Here is a 26,122-nt window from a genome sequence, read left to right as displayed (position 1 = left end):
AGAGAGCCCAGAGCTCACATCTTTGGACCAAAAGTGTGAAGCAGAGCAAACTACAAGTCGATGAGGCTTTTACTCCCAAAGGCTTCCTCCAGCGACCTTCCTCCAGCAAGGCTGCAATCCCTAAACCTTAACAAACAGTGCCACCAACGGGGGACCAATCCACCACACCCAGGCTGGCTTGAACTCTTGCTTTTCCTGGCTCAGCCTTCCCAATGCTGTTAACACAGACATGAGGCACCAGTCCCGGTATTAAGAGCATTTTAATGATTTTTGTAAGTGGTTTTCTTATGGCTGTTTTGCAGATGAGCTCAGACACAGACAGTGGGGGTCACAGACTCCAAGATTAGAATCCAGTGCCCCTCAGGTGCCAGGGCTTCTTTTTGTAGAACCCCTCATGTAGAATGGCACATCAACATCTCTGTCTCCTTTACAGAATAGAGAAACTGCGCCTGGGCATCTGTAAGAGTCCCAGTGTTTTCAGAGTCCATGCTTTGTATCACTAACTGCACTGGGAGGCAGACAGCAGAGACAGGTTAGGTGCAGAGATCTGGTGCGGATGGTAAAGTAATCAGGATGGGATTCACAGTCAGGGGTCATTACACGGGGTTTCATGGTTTAGTTCCTTTTGGCAGATCCAACGGTTGTCTGAAACACAGCTCTCAGAAGTCACTTTGTCTCCTGAGATAGTGGCAAAGGTGTCACTTTCAGTGTCACCAGTGATTCTTAATCTGAGAAGGAAGAGAATAGCCACCTTTAGTGTTTAGGATTCTCTATAATTATCCTGTCTGTCATTGGTTTCCTTTGGACTTTAAAGGGGAGAGAAGAATGCACAGTTATTGAGTACAGTAAACACAAACATCCTGTTGTGAACATTGAAGGCAGAGCGGATAGAAACCTCTAAACTGCTGTTTAGTCATTGGCAAAGAAAGATCCTTCCAGGAAGAATCTTGTACAAAAAGGAGAAGGCTCAGAAAGGGATAATTAGTCTCCCATTCTACTGCATCGATTCACACTCTAACACATCATGTGAAAAGCTTCACGTTGTAGCACTTCAGTTTTGTTTAATATACAGGGTCAAGCTGGAGAGACAGCTCAGTGATTGAGAGCACTGGCTGCTCTTGGACAAGATCTGAGTTCAGTTTCCAGAACCCCCATGGTTGCTCACAGCGTCTGGAACTCCAGTCCCAAGGAATCTGATGCCCTCTTCTCACTTCCATGAACAACAGCACATGCATATACATAAAACAGAATGAATAAATCTCTAAGATTAGATTAATAGTAGAGAAGCATAATACAAACATGTAAGTATGTGGTTTAACTAGCTAATATTTAGGGAAGTATTAAGATAACCATGAATACATGACAACAGTTACACACAGGTGCACAATGAATGTATTCAATATACAGAGTGAGCTCACAGGGTCTAGATCACAGAACTGGATACAGAGAGGGAAACAGGCTCAGCTCACATGATATATAGTAACAATTCCTTTCATGCTCTTTCCTTAGGTTGACAAATATTTAATTAACGTATGTTTCAACTGTGCATGGTTCCCATCGATCCATGCTGGTGGGAACACAATTAGAATTCAAGCTCTGATGTGAACAAAAATTAGTGCAGTGCGGCTTTTAGTTTTGAGACAACAGTACTATGCCCTAAAGGATCAAATATGTCAGAAAAAAGATAGTGTCTAGTTCTAAGATTAGAACTATTAACAAAAAAAAAAGGGGGGGAATGAAGAAGTAACAAAATTCTAGGCCTTTAGGTTGAGGCTTGGGAATGTAACCTTTGTGACCCATTGCTCCAAGGTATGCTAATCATACCTTGATAGCGACATTCCTTCCTCCACCTACCTGCTTCCTGAGTTCAAAGAGTGTTCATTCAAAGAAAGTCACCCTGACCAACTCCGGAAACTGCCATGCAAATGTGCTATTGTTAGGGGCTCTTAGAAACTGAGAGTTAACCAAAACAATTACCAGGTATTCTCTGTGACTCTTGTGACTTTACACTTCCTTATGACTCTTAACTGGTATCTTTGGTATTTTTCCAACAACGCCCTCCCCACTTCCTTGAGTTGTGGTTTCTTCCTTTAAATACCCCCTTATACAGCTACTCGGGGCGCCATAGTCCTCTACCCCTGCGTGGTGTATGACCATGGGCCCGAGAACGCTCTCGAATAAAAATCCTCTTGCAGTTGCAGCAAGACCGTTTCTTGTGGGTGATTTTGGGGTGTCGCCTCTCCTGAGTCAGAACGTGGGGGAGTCCTCACGTTGTGGGTCTTTCAGATGCAGACTGTTCCAAGATTGATTGTAAGGGAGAGATGAGTTCTAAACGCACTGATGGATTTTTTAAAAGAAGGTGGCATATTATAGTGGGCAGGGCTCCCTCACAGGTGTCCTTCCTTTGTTTAGTTCCTTGTGGAGCCCTTGACCGTGAGAGACAATCTGAGGTCATCCTGGTGGTCCACATGCTAGTCCAGCCATGATTCCCCCTCTTTTATCTCTTCCACCCTTCAGGGTGTTTCTTCAGCTCTCAGGATAATTTCCTTTGTGCTGATCTGTTGAAGTCAATGACTTCCTTTCAAAATTCCTTTGAGGCTTCCCAGGCCTTCTCCTACCAGACTGCTGAGGAGTTCTCTAACATTCCTTATTAATTCTCTAAACAATCCTGTCTGAAAACTGTTTCTCCCTTTTCCTTACCTGAAAGCCAGGGACAGAGAGTTAAAACAAGAGTGGAGTAGCTTGACTGATACTCTTCCCTCTGAGCCTGGCAGCCTCCAGACTTACCAGCTGAGTCTGTCTAATCATAGTGTCATTTTGTCCTCAGAGTAAAGTGACAGATTTGCTGAGTTTACTCTGCACACTTCACTACTCTACTGTACACCAACTTGATATGTTTAACAATTTCTATACTTCATACATTGTCATTACACGTGAAGTAAACCTAAATGTGTTTCAGCATTTCACATTCCAATCTCATGTATTCTGAGTAACAAGGAATACATTTCCCATATCGATTTGTGTGATTTGCTTAAGTGTATCCAAGCAAGATTATTAAGCCAATCCTCCATACCACTCCTGAAAACCCTGCTGAAAGCACTGTATAGAAATTTGAATCCTATATGCTTTGCTTATGAAATGAGTGAATCATCTGCTCTTGCTATCCAATCACAAACACTGCTAAAATGTATATCTTCACTCTGAATTTAAGCTTTCTCATTGCATTCACGGTTACCATGACAACTCACACAGGAGGAAAATGAGGCCCCTTGAACTGTGAATCAAGACGATTTTCCTCTCTTGCTTATCCGTGAGATTTTGTTCCAGCAATGAAAACACTGATTAATGCCTCTTCCCATTGCAGCCCCTACTTGTTTCTTTCATAACCCTGGTTAAACTGTAATGCAACCTGTGACTTTGTGCTCATTTCTCTCAGCTGTCAAGGCTCCAAGCTACTTCCTGCTGCTTCTCCTTCCACACCCACTCTTCCCCTGATAGTTGGGACTGAGAGACAGCCCTCATTACACCATATGGATCATTTGAACCACAGCATGAACAGGGAGTGCCATTTAAGAAATTCTTTGAGGGGGCTGGAGAGATGGCTCAGTGGTTAAGAGCACTGACTGCTCTTCCAGAGGTCCTGAGTTCAATTCCCAGCAACCACATGGTGGCTCACAACCATCTGCAATGGGATCTGATGCCCTCTTCTGGTGCGTCCGAAGACAGCTACAGTGTATTCATATATAAAGTAAATAAATAAATCTTTGAAAGAAAAAAAAAAGAAATTCTTTGAAACACATGTATAGTGTAAGGGAGGAAACAGAAAAAAGTTCTATGTGCCTAGAGCAGGTAGGAATTTTCATTCCTACCTTTCATTCCTACATTCAGGGATTACCTAAGAGGACCCTACCTGCTCAGAGAAGAAGGAAGGGGGAGAAAGGATTCTGGGAGGGGGTGACCTGGAGGTGGGCAGTGAGCAAGATGTAAAGTGAATAAGTAAACAAACAAACAAACAAACAAACAAAAAACAAAGCACATCTTTTCCAAAGTTTTTTTTTGTCTAGTCCCTGGGCCTTAGAACGTCATTGTATATGTACGTACATACATACATACATACATACATACATACATCATACACACACACACACACACTCACACACAACCTTATAAAATGCTGGTATCTTTTCATACATGGAAATTTTCACCTTTGGAATCATATTTTCAGATTGTTCATATGCTGTCAGTGTTAGAGCCCCACACTATTCTGACCTGAAATGAATTTTCAAATTAGCTCCTCTAGTACTCACACATCAGAATTTAACGTTGAGCCATTTATCCACTTCCAGTTCATGTCTGGCAATGTGTAACTTAGTCCAATCCAAAATGCATTGTATTTTTTCTTTATTGAGTCCTGTAGGAATCTCTACAATCAAAACAGAGCAGAGGACTTAAACCTGAGTCTGTGTATTGGTGATTCACATTCTATCAGCCTCCTGAAACCTAGTTCAAGGGCCACCTGTACCCATTCTGAGTCCCCAACACAGATATTTCTTCCTCCTTTGTGAAATCTGTGCCCCATATTAATGATCCAAAGGACACTCACCTTACACATGTAGTTTTTGGCTCACATGTCCAATTAGTCTCTCAGACTATGAGCTTCCATAATGTAAAGTCTCCACTTTCTTAGAAGAGTGTGCTAATGTCTGTATTTTATTGAATAGCTTACCAGTTCTTCTTGGTCTTGAATGAGCAGCAAAGTGGCTCCTTTTTTACCACAGTCAGCTAGACTTTCCTTCCAAGTGTTGGAAACTTGAGAAACGTGAAAGCACTTATCTCGGTGTGAAAGCCAGTCTTGGGGGCACTCTAGCTTAGCTGGACTGTCTGAAGGGAGAGGAAGACATGGTGCATTTCTACCCTGTTCTTGCTGCACCACAGCTGGTTAGACCCAGTAGTTGCTTTACTAACCCACACTTTTATTAACTTGTGCAGGAACAAGATTACTGTTATGACACATCAAAGAAATATAAATAACAAGGAATACACTTTTTTCTACTTTAGACAAAGTTAACTGTTTGATACAGGGTTTTCTTAAGTTAATGATCAAGTATGCTAGCGTCCCTAGGCAGTATGGCCAAGTGGTTGAGATCTCAGGCTTCCAGGTCACATAGTTTCAAAGATGCTACCAGCCTTATCAACTACCAATCATGAGACCCTCAACAAGTTTCTATGCAGCAATTTCCTCTAACATAAGACTATGGTGATATAGAGTCTTCACAGATGGCTGTTGTAAGCCTTGGCTGACTGTAAGTAACCCCTGGTAAATAGCAAACATCAGCTATTATTCTTGCAAAATACAAGGCACAAAAAATTACCTGTTGTTTTATCCAGGTTCTCTTGAATAAGCACCCAGCATTTTTCTATTGATGGTTTTTGTATTGATAAATGAGAAAACACAGAGAGGGATTAACGCTGAAACGAATGGTGGAACAGGTGTGCTCCATTTCTCACTCCAGGAAATCAAGTTATTTCAACAAACCTGAACTTCTGGACTGAGAATAAAATATTAGAAAACTGGGCTGAGGGAGGAATGTGGAGACAGAATATACAAACAAAGAAGAAAAACACAACACGTGGATTCCCACCTCTGTTTAGTGTGACATATTATCCAATGGCGTCACAGAGACTTAACTTACCCACCATCACTGCCTGAATCCTCATCTTCAGAATGAGTATTAGCACACCGTCCACAGAAGACAGCTTAGTGCCACCGGAGTTTAGTTTAATAGATGCTTAATAAACCAACACCGGAGCCTTTTAGTTTGCCTTGTTATGTTTTTGTCACAATATGATTTATATTTTTAGGCTCTGTGTACATGTGTGTTGTATGTGTGTAGGGGTCTGGGGCCTTGGAGTCAGCTCAGAACACACTCAGACACCAAATTCTCAGCACAAAGGACATTTATTACCCTGGAGGGATTGTGAGACTGTTTGCCGCTGGATCAGGCAAAGACAGCAGCAGGTGATTTTGCAAGAATGGGTTTTTATGGAGAACAAGGGGAAGTCTGTGCTAGGGTGAGTTGGGAAGTCCTGATTGGCATGTTAGTCAGGGGAGCCAAATATTGGATTTTGATAACTGGATCTTGATGCTGGACCTCAGTAATCAACCTCAGGAAGGAATCAGGCAGAAGGAAGTGTCTAACTAAGGGAATAGACCGTGGGGGCTTTAGCAAGGGAGAGGAATGGGGGCTGGGGGAAGGAGGGGGGCTGGACAAAATCTTCTGGTGCAATCTTTGCCATGCTCAGGTCTGTTAGAGAACCCTTTGTGTGTAACAGCCTCTAATGGGTCTCAGAGGAATTTGGAAGCATGAAGGCAATGTGAAATTTCTCTCTGGGTATGGGATACTGTCCTGTTCCTACTCACGTCATTGACCCTCCTCCAGGCCCAAGGGGCCCAATCATGTGAAAAGGCACCGATATTTATGATGGAAGCAGAGGAAGGATTGTGAAGCACAAGCCCTGGCCTCACTTATATAAGACACTCATCCCAATCAGGGTCAGGACAAGGAGGATGAGCCCAGCACAGCTGAGCTTCAGAGCCAACCTGTGTGAACGTGGGCACCGACAGGCATCTGCAAAGTTAAGAACCTTGTAACCCATTTAAGCCAGTACAGAACATCTGGAATAACAGTTAAAGGTGGTTTTGACTAACAAGGACAATTGGATTCAAGTAGAGGGTCAGTTGCAGATATGAGCCTTTCTCCACCATCTTAAAGCAGAATTCCATGAGATGAACACTCCGTTAGGTTCAGCTGTTTGCTTTGATAAAGCAGGACTGAAAGAATAATACTTATGTATGTATTAAGCACAAAGGAGCATCGGCTGAATCAATCTCGATACATGTGATTGAGTGCTGTCCAAAAGTAAATGGTATGTTCTATTTCGGAAGGGAGTCAGAGCATCGCTAAGGAAAATTCTTTAATCAAGAGATGTTTGTGATGCTCAGTTTTGTGGTACTGATGACTTTCAGTGCTAATGACGTGATTCTATTCCTGGACAGGAAGTCTTCTTCACTGCTGACTACAATGATCTCCATTTTGAATCAAAGGCGTGGCATCCAAGGGGAAGCATCTTGTGATTTCAGGTGGTATTTCAGTATTTCAGTTGTGTTAGTCCCTCCTTATTGGCTGAATTCCAAACACCCTAATGGTTAGATGAACTGAAACTGTGGTTAGCACCAGGCTCTATGTATACACACGCATGCACACACACTAAGCATGCACTAAATACAATATGGCTGTAGCTTTCACAGTGTCCCTTCCTTAAATAGAGTACTTTCAAATTTTCTTTTTGTTGTGCTCTGTTATGTTTCTAAGATAGGGTTACCCCTCAGTCCAGGCTGACTGCTAACTCTGTGTGGCTGAAGATGACCTTGAGCTCCGGATTCTTCTGCCTCTTCCTCCCAAGTGATGGAATTATAGGTGTGCACCACCCAGAACAATTAGAGTAAGAGACTATGAAGTACTCAGCCCTAAGTGGCACATCTGCATCTCATCCATCCCTAACCAAGGCTCTGCCATCATCACAGAAGAGGGGACAGAATGACTGCAGAGCCAGAGATGGTGGACAACTGTAATGAAACGCTGTCTTTCAGACACAGCAGGGTAGTTGCACATATGAACTCACGCCATTTGTAATAGCCTGCACAAGACCTTCGAAAGCTCAAGTTAGGCAAAGGTCCAGCATGGTGAGGGGAGTTGGGCATGGAGTTCCAACGTCATCTGGGGAGTCATTGACAGCTGATGGCTGCTAGGAGTGGGAGAGTCAGTTTTACTCAAGGATACAGTCCCTAAGAGGCCACCTGTGCTCCAGGGCATGACCCGAAAACCATGCACACACTGGCAGAGCTGACTAGACTCAGTGGGAAAACAGAACCCCAACCTTTAGCTTTGTAAGTCCCTTCTCCATGTTTGCAGTCATAAACAGGGAAAACAAACACTTGCCTGCACCTACCACACATAACTGGCTCCCTCAAATCCCCCTCTGGTCAACAAAACCCTCCACTTTCCCAGAACCAATGTAAAGTTTATAATGCAGTTTTGGTGACTTTTTTCTTTGTACTTTTTTCCAAACTATTTTTTAAAACTAGTTTCTGACAAACAGCCTTAAAGAGTTGTGGGTTCACATTCTTCACACAGTATAGAAAGGTTAGATTTTAAGCACTGCAGTTTTAGATAAGGAAACTCAGTTATGTCACAGAACTCCATACCATACCATGACCACTGCAGACATGTTTTCTGCCTCTCTCTCTCTGTCTCTTTTCATCCATCCCTAAGTCATGGTACCCTTCATAAATGCCTTCTATCAGTCTTCAACATTTATGGCAGACAGGGTGCCACATCCCTCAACTCCTCCAGTGCTCAGTGCTAGAATGGCACGGAGAGGAGTCATGGTGTTTGTGTTGTGTAGAGAAGTTTGGACCAGGCAAGATGCTTTATAGTAAGTCTGCCTTACTTTTTCCTTGTAGATGTAAAATATCCTTTCTTCAGGGCCCATAGCTAAAGTCAAAAGGAATTCCTGCCCAAGTTTCACACTGACTGATTAAAGATGGAACCGATGAGCTTTTTATTAATCCAAAGTTGTAGCCGTCTACACTCTTCAGCGCTGGTAGATGGTTGCTCACTTTCATAGCAATAACTTAAAACTGTAAGAAAAATCATAACTCTGGAAGACATTCTAATGCTTCAAGGAAAAATAAAGCTACTGACCTGGGGGAAGAGATGGGGGTGACTCATGCCAAGCCCCTGGCGTCCTGGGTGGCTTTAAACTAAAGTAGAACCTTGCTGTGTCCATTGTGCATAGGAGATGCAACACTGAACTGGTGAGCAGGGGAAAACTCCAAGGCCTTTGGGGTGAAATGAGCAAAAGGAAGTCCTCTGTGAATGCTCTGCTCTGTGCCCACACCCACTGACTCCTGTCTCTGAGGGTTTCTCCATGGTTACCGACTGACCTTGCTGTCTGTCCTGCCCACACAGCTTATACACTGCTGTCTTTTTTCCTTTTCTTTATTCTTCTCCCATGCAAAAACACTCTGACCACAGCCTTCCCTCCTTTCTTTCCTCCCAGTTCCCTTTCCTCTCCACTCCCCCATCCACTGCTCCTTTGTTTCCCTTCAGAAAAGAGCAGGCCTCTCAGTGACATCAACTGAATACAGGATAACAAGATGCAATAAGACTGGGCACAAACCCTCTTACCAAGGCTGCATAAGACAGTCCAGCAGGAGGAAAAGATTCCCATGAGCAGGGAAAAGAGTCAGAGACACCTGAACTCCAACTGTTAATAATTCCAGAACACCAAGCTAACAGCCATAACATATATGCAGAGGGACTAGCGTAGACCCATGCAGGCTTCATGATTGCTGCTTCAGGCTCTGTGAGTCCCTATGAGCCCTCCTTAGATGATTCTGTGGGCCATGTTCTCCTGGTGTCCTCCATGCCTCTGGCTCCCACAATCCTTCCTTTGCCACTTTTATGGATTTCCTGAGCTCTGCCTAATGTTTGGCTGTGGGTCTCTGCATCTGCTCCCATTACATGTTATTGTCTTAAGAAAGGAAGGTGTAACATGTGGTCTTCTTTTGTTCTGATTCTGGTAACTATTTGTTTTGAGTTATTCTCTCAAGGTGAACGCAGCCCAGGGTCTGTGAAATGCAACATTCATCCTCAATTCAAACTTAAATGACTGCTTTTTCCAATTTACCGGCAATCAAGATACAACAATATACTATGCTATGCTGTGACAATAAATAGTAATATGTGCAAGTCTACAGTTATACGTGACATGAGCTGAAGCTCTAAGATCCTCCTGAAACAGCCATGCTGTGAAGGAAGCTGTGAGAAGTGGAAATGCCATGAATGTGGGAAGAATTCATGACTGACACAACAGGAAAAGCACTGAGGGCAGAGCCCCACTTGCTGCTCTGGCTCTGCCCTTTCCTGAAGGTCCACGGGGATGTAACCTAATTCACCTGAGTGAAAGGACTTCATCTGTCAGAGCTCAGGGAGTGGAGGACTTGGGTCTATGGGATGTGCTAACTCCTCCAAGGGTTTCCAGGCCTAGAGTCTTAGAGCAAGGACTACTAATGCCAAGTCAGACATTCATACCTTACAAGTGAAGAAGAAAAGCAAGGACTTCCTATAAGTCTCCTTCTGTGGTCAGAGTGAAATTATACCAAGTGCTCACAATTACAGAAGTTTGCAGCTGCCAATTGCTGTGAGTTCCAGGAGAGAGATGGTGCACACTCATCGCATAGTGCTCAGACACATGTGAGTTCCAGGAGACAGATGGTGCACACTCATCGCATAGTGCTCAGACGCATCCACCAAGACCACTGAAGAAGGAAGCAAGGGGAAGTACATCTGAGGGCCTCACAGCTCACTTAAGACTCAGTGGAACCTCCTCAGCTGTCTCTGATGTCAGCCATTTTACTCAGCACCAGGTTGAGCACAGGGTTCTGCACCATGCTCCATCTATTTCTTTTTTTGCAGTGCTGGGAGTCGATCTTCGAGCCTCATGAATTTGAGGCAAGCACCCCTTCACCTATGTTGCTGACCTTTCATACTTTGCCTAGACTAAAGATTTTCGCAACTAAATCTAAATAAAACAGAATTTCCCATCTTGGGTCATGATATTTTACAATCGAATGTAGAGAATTCATGAAAATAGTCTCAACTTTCAGTACACAAAAATTTCAGCATATATAAGGGACCCAAGCTAAGGTATATGAAGAACACACCCAAATGCTTATTAGTGATGCTTGTTTCTGCCTATAATCCCTTTCCTTTGCAAAGATAACAGGACCCTTATGTGGGGAGTGTGTAAATAAACTCTGCAAATATTTAGGTGGCTTATAACCACCTAATAACCTGGAAACCAATGAAAACTGTGGAGATGTGTTAGAAAGGTCAGGAAGGAGAAGGCCGATGCTCTTAGCAGACGATTCAAATGGTGCTTTGAGGACACTTAAGTTTTACTGAGTTCTGAAGGTGTCTATGGCTTCTAGGAATCCACAGTGGCCCTGTGAAAAGTAACAGTTCTGAGGTGTGATGTTCTCTTTAACAGGCACTGGCTAAGGTGTGAAGTGACCAGAAGTGCCAAGAGTCTCATGTGTCTGTGGGCACAGCCAGCTGAGATCATTGTGCTTGATACGGAATCTAGAGAACAGCACCGAATACCTGCATAACTACTACACAGGGAAAATCCCATAAAACCCTCTGAGAGTTCATACTTGGGGAATTTATCTGGACATCTTACTTGGATTGTGGATGGGAGGGAATGTCACCACTTCCATTTCAGTCTAAGAAGACCAAGAAGGCAGCTTCAGCCACCCATCCTTGAGAAGCCAATAGTGTGTGTATGAGACAGGGGATCAGAAAAGGGAGACTTCTTTTATGTTGCAACAATGGGAAGAAGAACACAGACATTAGTGACCCTGCCCTGCCAAATCACAGTTTTGGAGCCCACAGAACATAAAGGAAACAGCATGTTCCAAGTGCAGTTCCCAGGCAGGTTCTAGGGAGAGTGAGACATGGGAAAGATTAGAGGAATGTGTTTATTTCCACCTGGGCTGATTGGTGAAGAGTTCCCTTGGGTGAAGAGCATTTGCAATGCCTGGAGCAGGTGACTTAGTTTTCAAATGCTTAAGCCACTGTGAGAACTGGGCATAGTGGCTTAAGCCTTTGATCCCAGCACTTGGGAGGCAGAGGGAGGTGGATCTCTGTGAGTTCAAGGCCAGCCTGGTCTCCAGAGTGAGTTTTAGAAGAGTCAGTGCTATGTAGAGGGACCTTGTGTTAAGAAACAACAACAACAACAACCACCTAAAAATAAACCAGCAAAATAACAAAGGGAGAAAATATTGTACACAGATCCAAAGAAACAGGGGAAGAAGGCCCCATTGAAATGATGCTTCATAGACTAAGATGTTACAGATGTGTGATCTGCTTGACAAAATTAAAAAAAAAATTGTCCTAAACATGCTCAGTGAGCTAACAGAGAAAGCTCTAATGGGAGACAGGAAATGATGAACGAACAAAATTATTTAACAATATAAATAGAAGCAAACAGGAAGACATTTTGTATTTGGTATTTGGACACCTCAGTGAATGCAGAGGCGAAGCAGCACTTGGCAAGATTACACACCACTCCTGCTGAGGTGTTTATCAAATCAGTGGGAAAGCCCATCTGTGAAGACAGAAGTAGACTGCAGAGATGGCTCTGTGGGAACAGGCTCCTCCCACCACACCTGATGATCTGAGTTCAATTGTCAGGACCCACATGATGGAGAGGGATGCTTCCACAGCTGTCCTCTGTGCTCTGACCTCCACAAACACACTAAGGGACTCAGGTGTGTCATGCTTGCTCAACAAAGGCAACTAGTCAGTCAATCAGCCAATCACTCAATCAATGTGTTAAAACATTTTAAATCTAAAAGCCAGTGACTAACATCATACTCCATGATGTAGACTGAAAACATTTTCTCTAAAACTGGAGGGTCTTCCCTCTCCACTTCTGTTCATGATGACATGGGTAAATATCAAAGTGAACACGTGACATATTTGGTATGTTTGTACTGTGATTCCTATTTGCACTGCAGAGCAGATGTGGAGTACTTACTGTATTGGATTTTCTAGGATTTGCATAAAGAGTACCCCAGTCTGGGCAGCTGAAACAACAGGATATATTCTCAGAGTTCTGGAAGCCAAAGTCTACAATCAGAGTGTTCTTAAAGTTGATTTCATCAGAGGCCTCCCTTGTGATCTCCAATCGATCTTCTTGTTTCTCTATTCCCATCTCCCCTCACCTGTATCTGTGCCCAAATCTTTATGTTATCAGTAATAGTAGATTAGGGTAAAACTCAAAAGCTCCATTATAGCTAATGAACCAAGACTCTGTCTCCATTACAGTTTTATTCGGAGGCATCAAGGCTTTTTTTAATTGTTAACACTCTAGAACATTTGTGTATTTAATATGTGTGTGTGTGTGTGTGCACATGCTATGACATGTGAACTCACAAGAATTGGTTCTCTCCATCCACCCTGTGAATTTTAGTGATCAAATTCTGCTCATAAGGTGTGGCTGTCAGTGCTGTCACCCTCTGAGCCAGCTCTAAATGTTTCTGTCTGTGTGTGTGACTGAATATCATAGCTGAATGGATGGTTACAGGACAAATAGCAAAGACTCATGACTTCTAAACGCCAAGAAAACCATCGATTACCCTCAGACTTTAAGGCAAAATCTTCTGAACAGGAAGCGCTCTTCCTGACTTTTTCTATAATGAATGACACCAGGACTCATAAAACTTTCAAAATCAGGATGAAATAAGACACTTGCTAAAAGCCTTTAATAGTCAAGGCTCAGAATTTTCCACTGCAAGCAAGAGCAGGCCAGTTGTCTTTGTGCACAGGAAATACCAACCACAAAGGTCTCCAAAACAGCAGGTTTTGTAATTATGGTCAGGAGACACAGTAACCATTTAAGTACTAACAGGCCTATTAGCATCAGTGTGGAGTCTATGAACATCGATTCTGTTTATTTCTGTAACAAATGGTTCTATAATTCTGTTGAAAAAACAAAGATCGTAGATGGAGAAAGGAAGGGGACACAGCCCTGGAATTCACTCTTCTTCAAGTCCCCCTGTTAAGGCTTAGGTAAAATATTAAGGCCTAGGTAACTGTTCCTGGCCAGCCTGCTATTAAAAGGAAACTTTCTTATATGTTTCTGCTGTTACTAGAAAATTTTCTAATGCCAAGGTTGGCATATTTGGTTATGTTCTGTGCTCTTGGAAACCAGTCATGGTAGAAGTCAGGAGAATTGTTTTGTATAGCTACCTACAACAAGGTTCAACCTGAACCAACCACACAACAGCACATCCTGCATCTATACATAAGCTTTGATGGTAAAAGCTGCCCCTGGGGTGGACCCCAACATAAGAGAGACACCTGCACCAATATAAAAACCCTATTTGGAATAAGACTTCCATTTTGAGTAGTGGTCCAGTAAAATTTAAGCCCCCAAGAACTCCCTGGGAACTGACATCCTACATGGCAGAAAGGGACATGTACGTGGATAATTGACATCCTGGTTGGCAAATTAAGACATGAATGTTAGATATGTCCCATCCTGGTAGACAAGATAGGACATGAATTTTAGATAAGGCAAGTCCCTTGCTACAGTTGAATAGCCCGACAATGGGAGCAGGATAAATGTACAACCAAGACCTTTTCCTTAGGAAACCCCTAAGACCTGGTTGGTGAAATAACACAGATATTTGTGGATTTGGGGCTTAACAACCCTGTAGGATCTTAACTCAGGGTCCAGTTAAGTTCCCGAATCTGGACTAGCTCTGGGGCATATGCTCAATAACTCTCCCAGCCTGACTGAGATGGGTGTCCTTGTGGTTTGTGAGGCAATTCCCGAACCCCAACACCCCCTTTCATAGACAATATGGCCCCCTTATTAGGTGGTCAGCCATTCAGTAAACAGTCACTACACACATTACAAGCCTCACTATCTGTTGGGAGGGTTGCATGTAAGAACTGAAGTATAGAATATACATCATGTGAGACTATGTACATATGAAGCTGGACTCCTGGAAATAAAAACAAAGGTGTGTGTGTGTGTGTGTTCTCATGTGATGTTGTGTGGATGGATGGTTGTGTTGTTAGGAATGGAGTGACAGTAGAGAATGTACCTGAAGCACAGAAAGTCCCAAACTGGTGACCAAGGATTCTAGTTTGTGAGTATGCAATCAGATAAAAAAGTATATAGACAAATGCATTTTATTTATATTTATGGTGAGTTCACATGAAGGGCAAATGCAAATAATCTCTGAAACCTCCTATCACCCCTTAGCTGTGAGAGTTACCCCTGTTTACACAGGAAGCAAGGGATTCCATCAGCATGCATTTTCCCTTGACTTCTAAAGTTAATTTCTGTGAAGCTTTCCCGTATGAGTGTTGAACTTCTGTGCTGTGTGTTCTTCAGAAATACCAGGTGTATACATGTCAGATTTCGTAGTTATTTAACACTTACCCTTTCCGTTGCTTTATCGTGTCTGACAGGTAGCTTTATACCCTCTTACCTCGATTAGTTCTCATTGTCCTACCCGTCTCTACTAACTGTGCCCATTTACTCTCTGTTTTCATGCTTCATTCCTTTAACTTAGGCTACTGCAGAAATCCTCTTACCAAAGTCAAAGCTGTCCATAATTTAACCGACTATCATAGATTGCCGAATGATATTATCTAATTTATCCTAAAATATTCCTTTGGATACAAATTCTTCATCAGTTTTCAGATTTGTTCCCTGCCCCCTGTCCAGCCCCACCCCTGCCTCCCTGCCTATTCTGGTGCAGTTTGTGGTAAAGGAATGTCAGAGCCACGCCTATGCAAAGTCCACAGCAAGTCATTGTGATAATTAAGCGCTGAGTGTGGAAAGGTCAGGGATCTGCTGGATGAAGGTTCTTTCCCTCCACCTGGATAGGTAAGAAGCTTTGCCATTTCCAGTCCTGGCAGCTTTTGCTTACCTGCTATCCTCAGTGACTGCAGAAGCAGCAAGCCACAGGGACTGTCTGGGAATCAGCAGCAATTGGCGCCCTCTAGTGTTCAGTCATTGGGAAGGCCTCTACTACCAGTATCCTCAATTCTCCTCAGCCTTTGGCAGGAACCTGTGTTACAGCTCTCAGCCCCGGGTCTGAGATCCTTGTCCATGAAGACTTGGTAGCTCTCCAGGACTCTTCTGGCAACAAGGACCCGAGATTTCTCTTCTCTCTCTCTCCTTACAGCCCTTTATGCTTTTTCAGCCTCAGCTCTGCCCTCTTTGTCCTCTTTCCCATCTTCCTTCTCGCTCCTTCCCTGACTGTTCACAAACCAAGCAACTGCTGCTTCTTCAGCTGTCCAGCAGCAGCTGCCTTGCTGTGTACCCAGCACGACTGCCTACACTCAGCGGTCCCTGCTCTGTTCTTCTGTATCCTGTGCTGTGTCTCTGCTCTAGGCTCTCCCTGCTCCTACCTCCCTAGTTCAGCCCGAACCACTTAGAGAAGGCATGAAAAGATCACTCTTCTGCTTCCGGGTGCCACACGTTCTCCACCATCACATCCTGCATCTCCCTGAGCTCAGGAATAGCTTTAACAAGGGCTCAAAATTTTGAAGCTGGGTCAAAGATATTCCTCCTGCTTTAAGTTTTCCCCTCAGCTAACACACCCTGGAAAGAAGAAAATGGAAGAGGAGGAGGAGGAAGAAGAGGGAATATCTTTCCAGATATGTGTAATATTCCTCTGAAGCATTCCAGCATTCAGAACAATATTGCCACGACTCTAGTTAGCAGTGTGAACCTGGACGAGTGGGGCCTAGGAAGGAGCAGGACAAAAGTCTCATGTAATAACCAACTTTACTTGGAGCATCAGACAGTGTATGTGTATTCTGAGGGTTGAGCAAGGTCATATGAGTAAGGCTCACATGAGTTCAAGCTATATACAATCACAGGGCAAGATGTATTCACATGAGTTCCGGCTGTATACAGCTTCGAGGACCGACCATGCTTGGAAACATCATCTGAAGAGTGAGCTAATGGTACTCTGAAGTCAACGCACGCCTGTGTACTACACTTGGCAGCGGCACAAAAGCACGGTCCAAGAACAACCCTTTGCTTTGGAGGGCTGAGTGTCCCAGGACTCTTGTCCTGTTCTCCTGGAGTCTTCTTATGAGCAATCTGGATTCTTACCCAGTTTCACCCATGGACTATGTACTGACACATACAGCAGTTGATAGTCCAGAGTGTCTGATCAATAAAAAAGGTTTTTAACCTTTCAGGCAATACAACCCACGTGCTTCCAATCAGGAAGCAATCAGGAGAACTGGATATTGTTCAAATAATTTATCTTTTGAGCCCAGAGCACTGGGAGGCCAGGGTCCTTCCCCAGCAGAGGGGCAGAGGGTCCTTGCTGACAGGGGGGTCTGCAGAGGTTATCAGGAAACAAGATGATATAAGGAGGGAAGGGGAGTGAGTCAGGAGATGTGCAAGGGAATCTCACAGCTCTGACTGACTAGCACCCAGCTGCTACTTTATTTACACAGGTTCCACAGATCAAAGGCAGACTAATGATTATCCAAGTGGGACAGATTATGTGTTTGATTTTTCATTACATGTCCAGGGTTACACATTCAGTCTCAATTAGAGAACAGAACAGATATTACTTTTTTTTTAAATGTATGTAGATATCTGTAGGCTTATTGTGTTTTTATTTTATTTTATTTTTTTATTTATTTTTAAAAATATTTTTATTACATATTTTCCTCAATTACATTTCCAATGCTATCCCAAAAGTCCCCCATAGTGCCCCCCACTTCCCTACCCACCCATTCCCATTCTTTTGGCCCTGGCATTCCCCTATATTGGGGCATATAAAGTTTGCAAGTCCAATGGGCCTCTCTTTCCATTGATGGCCGACTAGGCCATCTTTCGATACATATGCAGCTAGAGACAAGAGCTCCGGGGTTCTGGTTAGTACATCATGTTGTTCCAACAATAGGGTTGCAGATCCCTATAGCTCCTTGGGTACTTTCTCTAGCTTCTCCATTGGGAGCCCTGAGATACATCCAATAGCTGACTGTGAACATCCACTCCTGTGTTTGCTAGGCCCCGGCATCGTCTCACAAGAGACAGCTATATTTGGGTCCTTTCAGCAAAATCTTGCTAAGTGTATGCAATGGTGTCAGCGTTTAGAAGCTGATTATGGGATGGATCCCTGGATACGGCAGTCTCTAAATGGTCCATCCTTTCATCACAGCTACGAACTTTGTCTCTGTAACTCCTTCCCTGGGTGTTTTGTTCCCAATTCTAAGAAGGTGCACAGTGTCCACACTTTGGTCTTCATTCTTCTTGAGTTTCATGCGTTTAGCAAATTGTATCTTATATCTTGGGTATCCTAAGTTTTGGGCTAATATCCACTTATCAGTGAATACATATTGTGTGAGTTCTTTTGTGATTGTGTTACTTCACTCAAGATGATGCCCTCCAGGTCCATCCATTTGGCTAGGAATTTCATAAACTCATTCTTTTTAATAGCTGAGTAGTACTCCATTGTGTAAATGTACCATAATTTCTGTATCCATTCCTCTGTTGAGGGACATCTGGGTTCTTTCCAGCTTCTGGCTATTATAAATAGGGCTGCTATGAACATAGTGGAGCATGTGTCCTTTTTACCGGTTGGGACATCTTCTGGATATATGCCCAGGAGAGGTATTGCTGGATCCTCCGGTAGTACTATGTCCAATTTTCTGAGGAACCGCCAGACTGATTTCCAGAGTGGTTGTACAAGCTTGCAATCCCACCAACAATGGAGGAGTGTTCCTCTTTCTCCACATCCTCGCCAGCATCTGCTGTCACCTGAATTTTTTGATCTTAGCCATTCTGACTGGTGTGAGGTGGAATCTCAGGGTTGTTTTGATTTGCATTTCCCTGATGATTAAGGATGTTGAACATTTTTTCAGGTGCTTCTCTGCCATTCGGTATTACTCAGGTGAGAATTCTTTGTTCAGTTCTGAGCCCCATTTTTTAATGGGGTTATTTGACTTTCTGGAGTCCACCTTCTTGAGTTCTTTATATATATTGGATATTAGTCCCTTATCTGATTTAGGATAGGTGAAGATCCTTTCCCAATCTGTTGGTGGTTTTTTTGTCTTATTGATGGTGTCTTTAGCCTTGCAGAAGCTTTGCAGTTTCATGAGGTCCCACTTGTCAATTCTCGATCTTACAGCACAAGCCATTACTGTTCTATTCAGGATTTTTTCCCCTGTGCCCATATCTTCAAGGCTTTTCCCCACTTTCTCCTCTATAAGTTTCAGTGTCTCTGGTTTTATGTGAATTTCCTTGATCCACTTAGACTTGACCATAGTACAAGGAGATAGGAATGGATCGATTCGCATTCTTCTACATGTTAACAACCAGTTGTGCCAGCACCATTTGTTGAAAATGCTGTCTTTCTTCCACTGGATGCTTTTAGCTCCCTTGTCGAAGATCAAGTGACCGTAGGTGTGTGGGTTCATTTCTGGGTCTTCAATTCTATTCCATTGGTCTATTTGTCTGTCACTATACCAGTACCATGCAGTTTTTATCACAATTGCTCTGTAGTAGAGCTTTAGGTCCGGCATGGTGATTCCACCAGAGGTTCTTTTATCCTTGAGAAGAGTTTTTGCTATCCTAGGTTTTTTGTTATTCCAGATGAATTTGCAGATTGCACTTTCTAATTCGTTGAAGAATTGATTTGGAATTTTGATGGGGATTGCATTGAATCTGTAGATTGCTTTTGGCAAGATAGCCAGTTTTACAATGTTAATCCTGCCAATCCATGAGCATGGGAGATCTTTCCATCTTCTGAGATCTTCTATAATTTCTTTCTTCAGAGACTTGAAGTTTTTATTATACAGATCTTTCACTTCCTTAGTTAGAGTCACGCCAAGATATTTTATATTATTTGTGACTATTGAGAAGGGTGTTGTTTCCCTAATTTCTTTCTCAGCCTGTTTATTCTTTGTGTAGAGAAAGGCCATTGATTTGTTTGAGTTAATTTTATATCCAGCTACTTCACCGAAGCTGTTTATCAGGCTTAGGAGTTCTCTGGTGGAATTTTTAGGGTCACTTATATATACTATCATATCATCTGCAAAGAGTGATATTTTGACTTCATCTTTTCCAATTTGTATCCCTTTGATCTCCTTTTGTTGTCGAATTGCTCTGGCTAGGACTTCAAGTACAATGTTGAATAGGTATGGAGAAAGTGGACAGCCTTGTCTAGTCCCTGATTTTAGAGGGATTGCTTCAAGGTTCTCACCATTTACTTTGATGTTGGCTACTGGTTTGCTGTAGATTGCTTTTATCATGTTTAGGTATGGGCCTTGAATTCCTGATCTTTCCAAGACTTTTATCATGAATGGGTGTTGGATCTTGTCAAATGCTTTTTCCGCATCTAACGAGATGACCATGTGGTTTTTGTCTTTGAGTTTGTTTATATACTGGATTACGTTGATGGATTTCCGTATATTGAACCATCCCTGCATCCCTGGGATGAAACCTACTTGGTCAGGATGGATGATTGTTTTGATGTGTTCTTGGATTTGGTTAGCAAGAACTTTATTGAGGATTTTTGCATCAATATTCATAAGGGATATTGGTCTGAAGTTTTCTATCTTTGTTGGGTCTTTTTGTGGTTTAGGTATCAGAGTAATTGTGGCTTCATAGAATGAGTTGGGTAGAGTACCTTCTGTTTCTATTTTGTGGAATAGTTTGTGAAGAACTGGGATTAGATCTTCTTTGAAGGTCTGATAGAACTCTGCACTAAACCCATCTGGTCCTGGGCTTTTTTTAGTTGGGAGACTATTAATGACTGCTTCTATTTCTTTGGGGGATATAGGGCTGTTTAGATCATTAACCTGATCTTGATTCAACTTTGGTACCTGGTATCTGTCTAGGAACTTCTCCATTTCATCCAGGTTCTCCAGTTTTGTTGAGTATAGCCTTTGGTAGAAGGATCTGATGGTGTTTTGGATGTCTTCAGGATCTGTTGTTATGTCTCCTTTTTCATTTCTGATTTTGTTAATTAGGATGCTTTCCCTGTGCCCTCTAGTGAGTCTGGCTAAGGGTTTATCTATCTTGTTGATTTTCTCAAAGAACCAGCTCCTTGATTGGTTGATTCTTTGAATAGTTCTTCTTGTTTCCACTTGGTTGATTTCGCCCCTGAGTTTGATTATTTCCTGCCGTCTACTCCTCTTGGGTGAATTTGCTTCCTTTTGTTCTAGTGCTTTTAGGTATGTTGTCAAGCTGCTAATGGTGTGCTCTCTCTAGTTTCCTTTTGGAGGCACTCAGAGCTATGAGTTTTCCTCTTAGAAATGCTTTCATTGCGTCCCATAAGTTTGGGTATGTTGTGGCTTCATTTTCATTGAACTCTAAAAAGTCCTTAATTTCTTTCTTTATTCCTTCCTTGACCAAGGTATCATTGAGAAGAGTGTTGTTCAGTTTCCACGTGAAGGTTGGCTTTCTATTATTTATTTTGTTATTGAAGATCAGCCTTAGTCCATGGTGATCTGATAGGATGCATGGGACAATTTCAATATTTTTGTATCTGTTGAGGCCTGTTTTGTGACCAATTATGTGGTCAATTTTGGAGAAGGTACCATGAGGTGCTGAAAAGAAGGTATATCCTTTTGTTTTAGGATAGAATGTTCTGTAGATATCTGCCAGATCCATTTGATTCATAATTTCTCTTAGTTTCTCTGTGTCCCTGTTTAGTTTCTGTTTCCATGATCTGTCCATTGGTGAAAGTGGTGTGTTGAAGTCTCCCACTATTATTGTATGAGGTGCAATGTGTGCTTTGAGATTTACTAAAGTTTCTTTAATGAATGTGGCTGCCTTTGTATTTGGAGCATAGATATTCAGGATTGATAGTTCCTCTTGGAGGATTTTACCTTTGATGAGTATGAAGTGTCCCTCCCTGTCTTTTTTAATGACTTTGGGTTGGAAGTCAATCTTATCAGATATTAGAATGGCTACTCCAGCTTGTTTCTTCCTACCATTTGCTTGGAAAATTGTTTTCCAGCCTTTCATTCTGAGGTAGTGTCTATCTTTTTCTCTGAGATGAGTTTCCTGTAAGCAGCAAAATGTTGGGTCTTGTTTGTGTAGCCAGTTTGTTAGTCTATGTCTTTTTATCGGGGAGTTGAGTCCATTGATATTAAGAGATATTAAGGAAAAGTAATTGTTGTTTCCTGTTATTTTTGTTGTTAAAGTTGGCATTCTGTTCTTGTGGCTGTCTTCTTTTAGGTTTGTTGAGGGATTACCTTCTTGTTGTTTCTAGGGCGTGGTTCCTGTCCTTGTATTGTTTTTTTTCTGTTATTATCCTTTGAAGGGCTGGATTCGTGGAGAGATAATGTGTGAATTTGGTTTTGTCGTGGAATACTTTGGTTTCTCCATCTATGTTAATTGAGAGTTTGGCTGGGTATAGTAGCCTGGGCTGGAATTTGTGTTCTTTTAGTGTCTGTATAACATCTGTCCAGGATCTTCTGGCTTTCATAGTCTCTGGTGAAAAATCTGGTGTAATTCTGATAGGCTTGCCTTTATATGTTGCTTGGCCTTTTTCTCTTACTGCTTTTAGTATTCTATCTTTATTTAGAGCATTTGTTGTTCTGATTATTATATGTCGGGAGGTATTTCTTTTCTGGTCCAGTCTATTTGGAGTTCTGTAGGCTTCTTGTATGTTCATGGGCATCTCTTTCTTTAGATTTGGGAAGTTTTCTTCTATAATTTTGTTGAAGATGTTTGCTGGTCCTTTGAGTTGAAAATCTTCATTCTCATCCACTCCTATTATCCGTAGGTTTGATCTTCTCATTGTGTCCTGTATTTCTTGGATGTTTTGAGTTAGGATCTTTTTGCATTTTACATTTTCCTTGATTGTTGTGCCGATGTTTTCTATGGAGTCTTCTGCACCTGAGATTCTCTCTTCCATCTCTTGTATTCTGTTGCTGATGCTCGTATCTATGGTTCCAGATTTCTTTCCTAGGGTTTCTATCTCCAGTGTTGCCTCCTTTTGGGTTTTCTTTATTGTGTCTACTTCCCTTTTTAGGTCTAGTATGGTTTTGTTCATTTCCATCATCTGTTTGGATGTGTTTTCCTGTTTTTCATTAAGGACTTCTACCTGTTTGATTATGTTATCCTGTTTTTCTTTAAGGATTTGTAACTCTTTAGCAGTGTTCTCCTGCAATTCTTTAAGGGATTTTTGTGCTTCCTCTTTAATGTCTTCTACCTGTTTACCAGTGTTCCTTTGTATTTCTTTAAGTGTGTTATTAAAGTCCTTCTTGAAGTCCTCTACCATCATCAGGAGATATGCTTTTAGATCCGTGTCTAGCTTTTCCGGTGTGTTGGGGTGCCCTGGACTGGGCGAAGTGGGAGTGCTGGGTTCTGATGATGGTGAGTGGTCTTGGTTTCTGTTAGTAAGATTATTACGTTTACCTTTCACCATCTGGTAATCTCTGGGGTTAGTTGTTGTCGTTGTCATTGTTTAAAGATTGGAGCAGAAGCTGTGTTCCACTCACCAGCAGTCTCAAAATCCTGTGGCAGGGGTCGTGGGTAGCTGGTGGTACCCTGGTGCTGGTCCAGCCGGAAGAGGCCTGTGGTCCTACTCAGGCCGGTTTTCTGCTTCCCTAACTAATGCAGTCTCAGGTCCCGCGTGCAATTGGATTGGAGCAGAAGCTGTGTTCCACTCTCCAGAAGTTTTATGATCCTGTGGCGGGTGTTGTGGGTAGCTGGCGAGTGTCAGCCGACCCTGCGCCCTAGCTACCTTGGTGCTTTTCTGACCGGAAGAGGCTTGTGGCCCTACGTAGACCGGATTTCTGCCTCCCCAACCAAAGCAGTCTCAGGTCCTGCGTGATTGGACTGGAGCAGAAGCTGTGTTCCACTCACCAGCAGTCTCAAAATCCTGTGGCGGGGGTCGTGGGTAGCTGGCGGGTGTCAGCTGACCCTGCGCTCTAGCTACCCCGGGGCTGATCCGGCCATATGAGGCCTGTGGCCCTACTCAGGCCGGTTTCTGCTTCCCTAACTAATGCAGTCTTGGGTCCCGTGCGCAATTGAATTGGAGCAGAAGCTGTGTTCCACTCACCAGAAGTCTTAAGATCCTGTGGCGGGTGTTGTGGGTAGCTGGCGAGTGTCAGCCGACCCTGCGCCCTAGCTACCCCGGTGTTTTTCTCCAGATATTACTTTTATTATCAACCGTACAACTCCAGTTTAAAGAATGTCACCTCCAAAGGAAACACATTTATTATATGATAGCCTGCTTTTAAGGATGGCAATGCTTATACTTTGAGAGCACTCCAGACAAACAGAAAATATCTTTGTATGAATAGCAAACATTAATACCTAGCTCCCGTGCTACAAAGCAGGAAAATTTTATTCTACTGAACCTATCTTCTTCACTGAGTTCTGTTTCTCCAGGGGTGTACCTTGTACAACATTCCCCCCCACCCCCAATTTTTAAACTATACTTTCAGAGAGCTCTAAGCATATAATAAAACAGCGACCTTGAATCTGTAACCTAGTCTCCTGACCTGTCAGAGTTTGTCAGTTGTCTCTTTTTGCCCTGCACCAATCACAGTGTTTGGGTTTGCTCAGGGGCAGACACCCTAAGAAGATTCATGGAGTACAGGCCTCCTCTAGCTATGTGCTCAGTGACCTCCAGAGCATGAGGAAGATTTGCAAATAGTGGCTAGATAAAGGTAATTTTAAGAGGTTTCTAAAAAGAATCAGATATCATTTTCTTTGGAGAAGACATGAAGTGAATCATAACGCAGAAAGTCCCCAAGAAATGCAACACACGGAGACCAAAACCTAAAAGTTAGAAGGACAGTGACTGCAGCTCAGGTTCACTGGAACTGTCAAGCGCTGTGCAGACTCCATGAGTCTTGCTGTTTCCAGTGGGTATGGCTGTGCCACTGGAATTTGTAGCATCCGTTCTCCCTGCCCCCACATTTCCCTGTCTGTCTTGGAGCTTGCCATGTCGGCCAGAGTAGCCTCAAGTTCACAGAGATCTGCTTGCCTCTTGAGTGCTAGGCTTCAAGATGTCCTCCACCAAGTCCAGCAATTTTTAACACTCTTGACATCTTACCAACTTCTTCCCAAAGGCTGTGTTATTTTAATCAGGTTCTAACTAGGTCACAATGCCAATTCACTTGTTCTCTATTTACTTTATTGTGAGAATGCGACACAGTATTTCTTTTTAAAAATTTTTTAAAATTAATTTTTGCTTTATATGTATGAGTGTTTGCCTATATGCATAGGCACAACCAAGCCTGGTGCTGAAGAAGGCCTATACTCAGGAAAACTGGAAAATCTGGATGACATGGACAATTTTCTAGACAGATACCAGGTACCAAAGTTAAATCAGGATCAGATAAACCATTCAAACATTCCCTTAACCCCTAAAGGAATAGAAGCAGTCATTAATAGTCTCCCAATCAAAAAAAGCCCAGTACCTGTTGGGTTTAATGCAGAGTTCTATCAGTTTGTCAAAGAAGACCTAATGCCAATACTCCTCAAACTATTCAACAAAATAGGAACAGAAGGGAAACTATCTAATTCATTCTATGAAGCCACAGTTATGCTGAGTATTCTCCCTTGGAGATGGAAATGTTTTTGTCTAATCAGGAAATTGTCACAATTTTCTTTCATAAAGGACTTCATAAGAGATTTTTTTCTACTTCTATCATATTTAATGTTCCAAATAGAGTTTAAAAACTGGTTCAGTGCATATTACTTTTTTTGTTTTTTGTTTTTTCGAGACAGGCTTTCTCTGTGTAGCCCTGGCTATCCTGGAACTCACTTTGTAGGCCAGGCTGGCCTCAAACTCAGAAATCCACCTGCCTCTGCCTCCCAAGTGCTGGGATTAAAGGCATCCACCACCACGCCCAGCTTAGTGCATATTACTTTTAGCTTCAGGAGAGATCATGTATATTTAAGAGGCATTTAACTATTAGAAATTATTTTGATGACTTAAAAAAAGGATTTAGGCGATAACAGAAAACTAACTCAATTATACTTTTGGAGATTTTTTTTCTCATATTGCTTTGTTTAGGTATTTATTACCTTATAGTTTTTTTGTTTATATCATGGTTTCTGATTTTGTGTTTTTACAGGTTGGGGTGGTGGGGTGGGTATAAATGTGTTTCTTTGGTTGTTTGTTTATTTTGTTTCATTATTGTGTTTTTTTAAAATTTTTCTTTGCCTGTTTGTTTTCTTTTTTTTCCTTTTTTTCTTTATTTAAATTAACAAGCCAGATAATATTAAAATAATTTATTTTTAATTTTCAATAAATTTTTGCGACATAGTCATATCCCCAATGATAAATCAACTGTTCAGAGTTAGCAAGAAATTAGGTTTATAAAATATTTATAAGAAAAAATGTATCCATTATGCAGCATTTAAGAATAAAGCTGTCTAAAGAGCTCAAATCTGACACACCTGTGGCAAGTTTTAAAGAAACAAGCTGGAGTAGCCATCCTAATATCTAATAAAATCGACTTCCAACCCAAAG

At 42.3% G+C, this 26,122-nt stretch overlaps 1 protein-coding gene across 1 annotated transcript; it reads right to left on the bottom strand.

Annotated features, from left to right (window-relative positions):
* Window positions 1–248: 248 nt before the first annotated feature.
* LOC110296341 (killer cell lectin-like receptor subfamily B member 1A) lies at window positions 249–8,890 on the bottom strand. Its single transcript, XM_021165004.3, has 6 exons — window positions 8,766–8,890; window positions 6,526–6,629; window positions 5,373–5,442; window positions 4,727–4,881; window positions 4,308–4,423; window positions 249–728 (listed from the first exon to the last, which is right to left on the bottom strand). The coding sequence occupies exons 1-6, from the start codon at window positions 8,848–8,850 to the stop codon at window positions 587–589; spliced, it is 672 nt and encodes a 223-aa protein (XP_021020663.1). The 5' UTR covers window positions 8,851–8,890; the 3' UTR covers window positions 249–586.
* Between the last annotated feature and the right edge of the window lie 17,232 nt (window positions 8,891–26,122).

This window comes from Mus caroli, unplaced genomic scaffold (genome assembly GCF_978045245.1).
Source record: "Mus caroli unplaced genomic scaffold, Mus_caroli_1 scaffold_7, whole genome shotgun sequence".
Classification (NCBI taxonomy): domain Eukaryota; kingdom Metazoa; phylum Chordata; class Mammalia; order Rodentia; family Muridae; genus Mus; species Mus caroli.
Note: the sequence above shows the minus strand (reverse complement) of the source record. Positions and strands in the feature narration are given on the sequence as shown.

What these genes read in the sequence shown, in the direction of transcription:
- LOC110296341 (XM_021165004.3), bottom strand. Translation starts at nt 8,850, where the DNA reads ATGGACACAGCAAGGTTCTACTTTAGTTTAAAGCCACCCAGGACGCCA. An exon ending in ACCCCCATCTCTTCCCCCAG is followed by an intron (nt 6,630 to 8,765) that starts GTCAGTAGCTTT and finishes TTAACTTTGCAG; the next exon opens with ATGCCTGTCGGTGCCCACGT. An exon ending in GAACCTGGATAAAACAACAG is followed by an intron (nt 4,882 to 5,372) that starts GTAATTTTTTGT and finishes CTCTCCCTTCAG; the next exon opens with ACAGTCCAGCTAAGCTAGAG.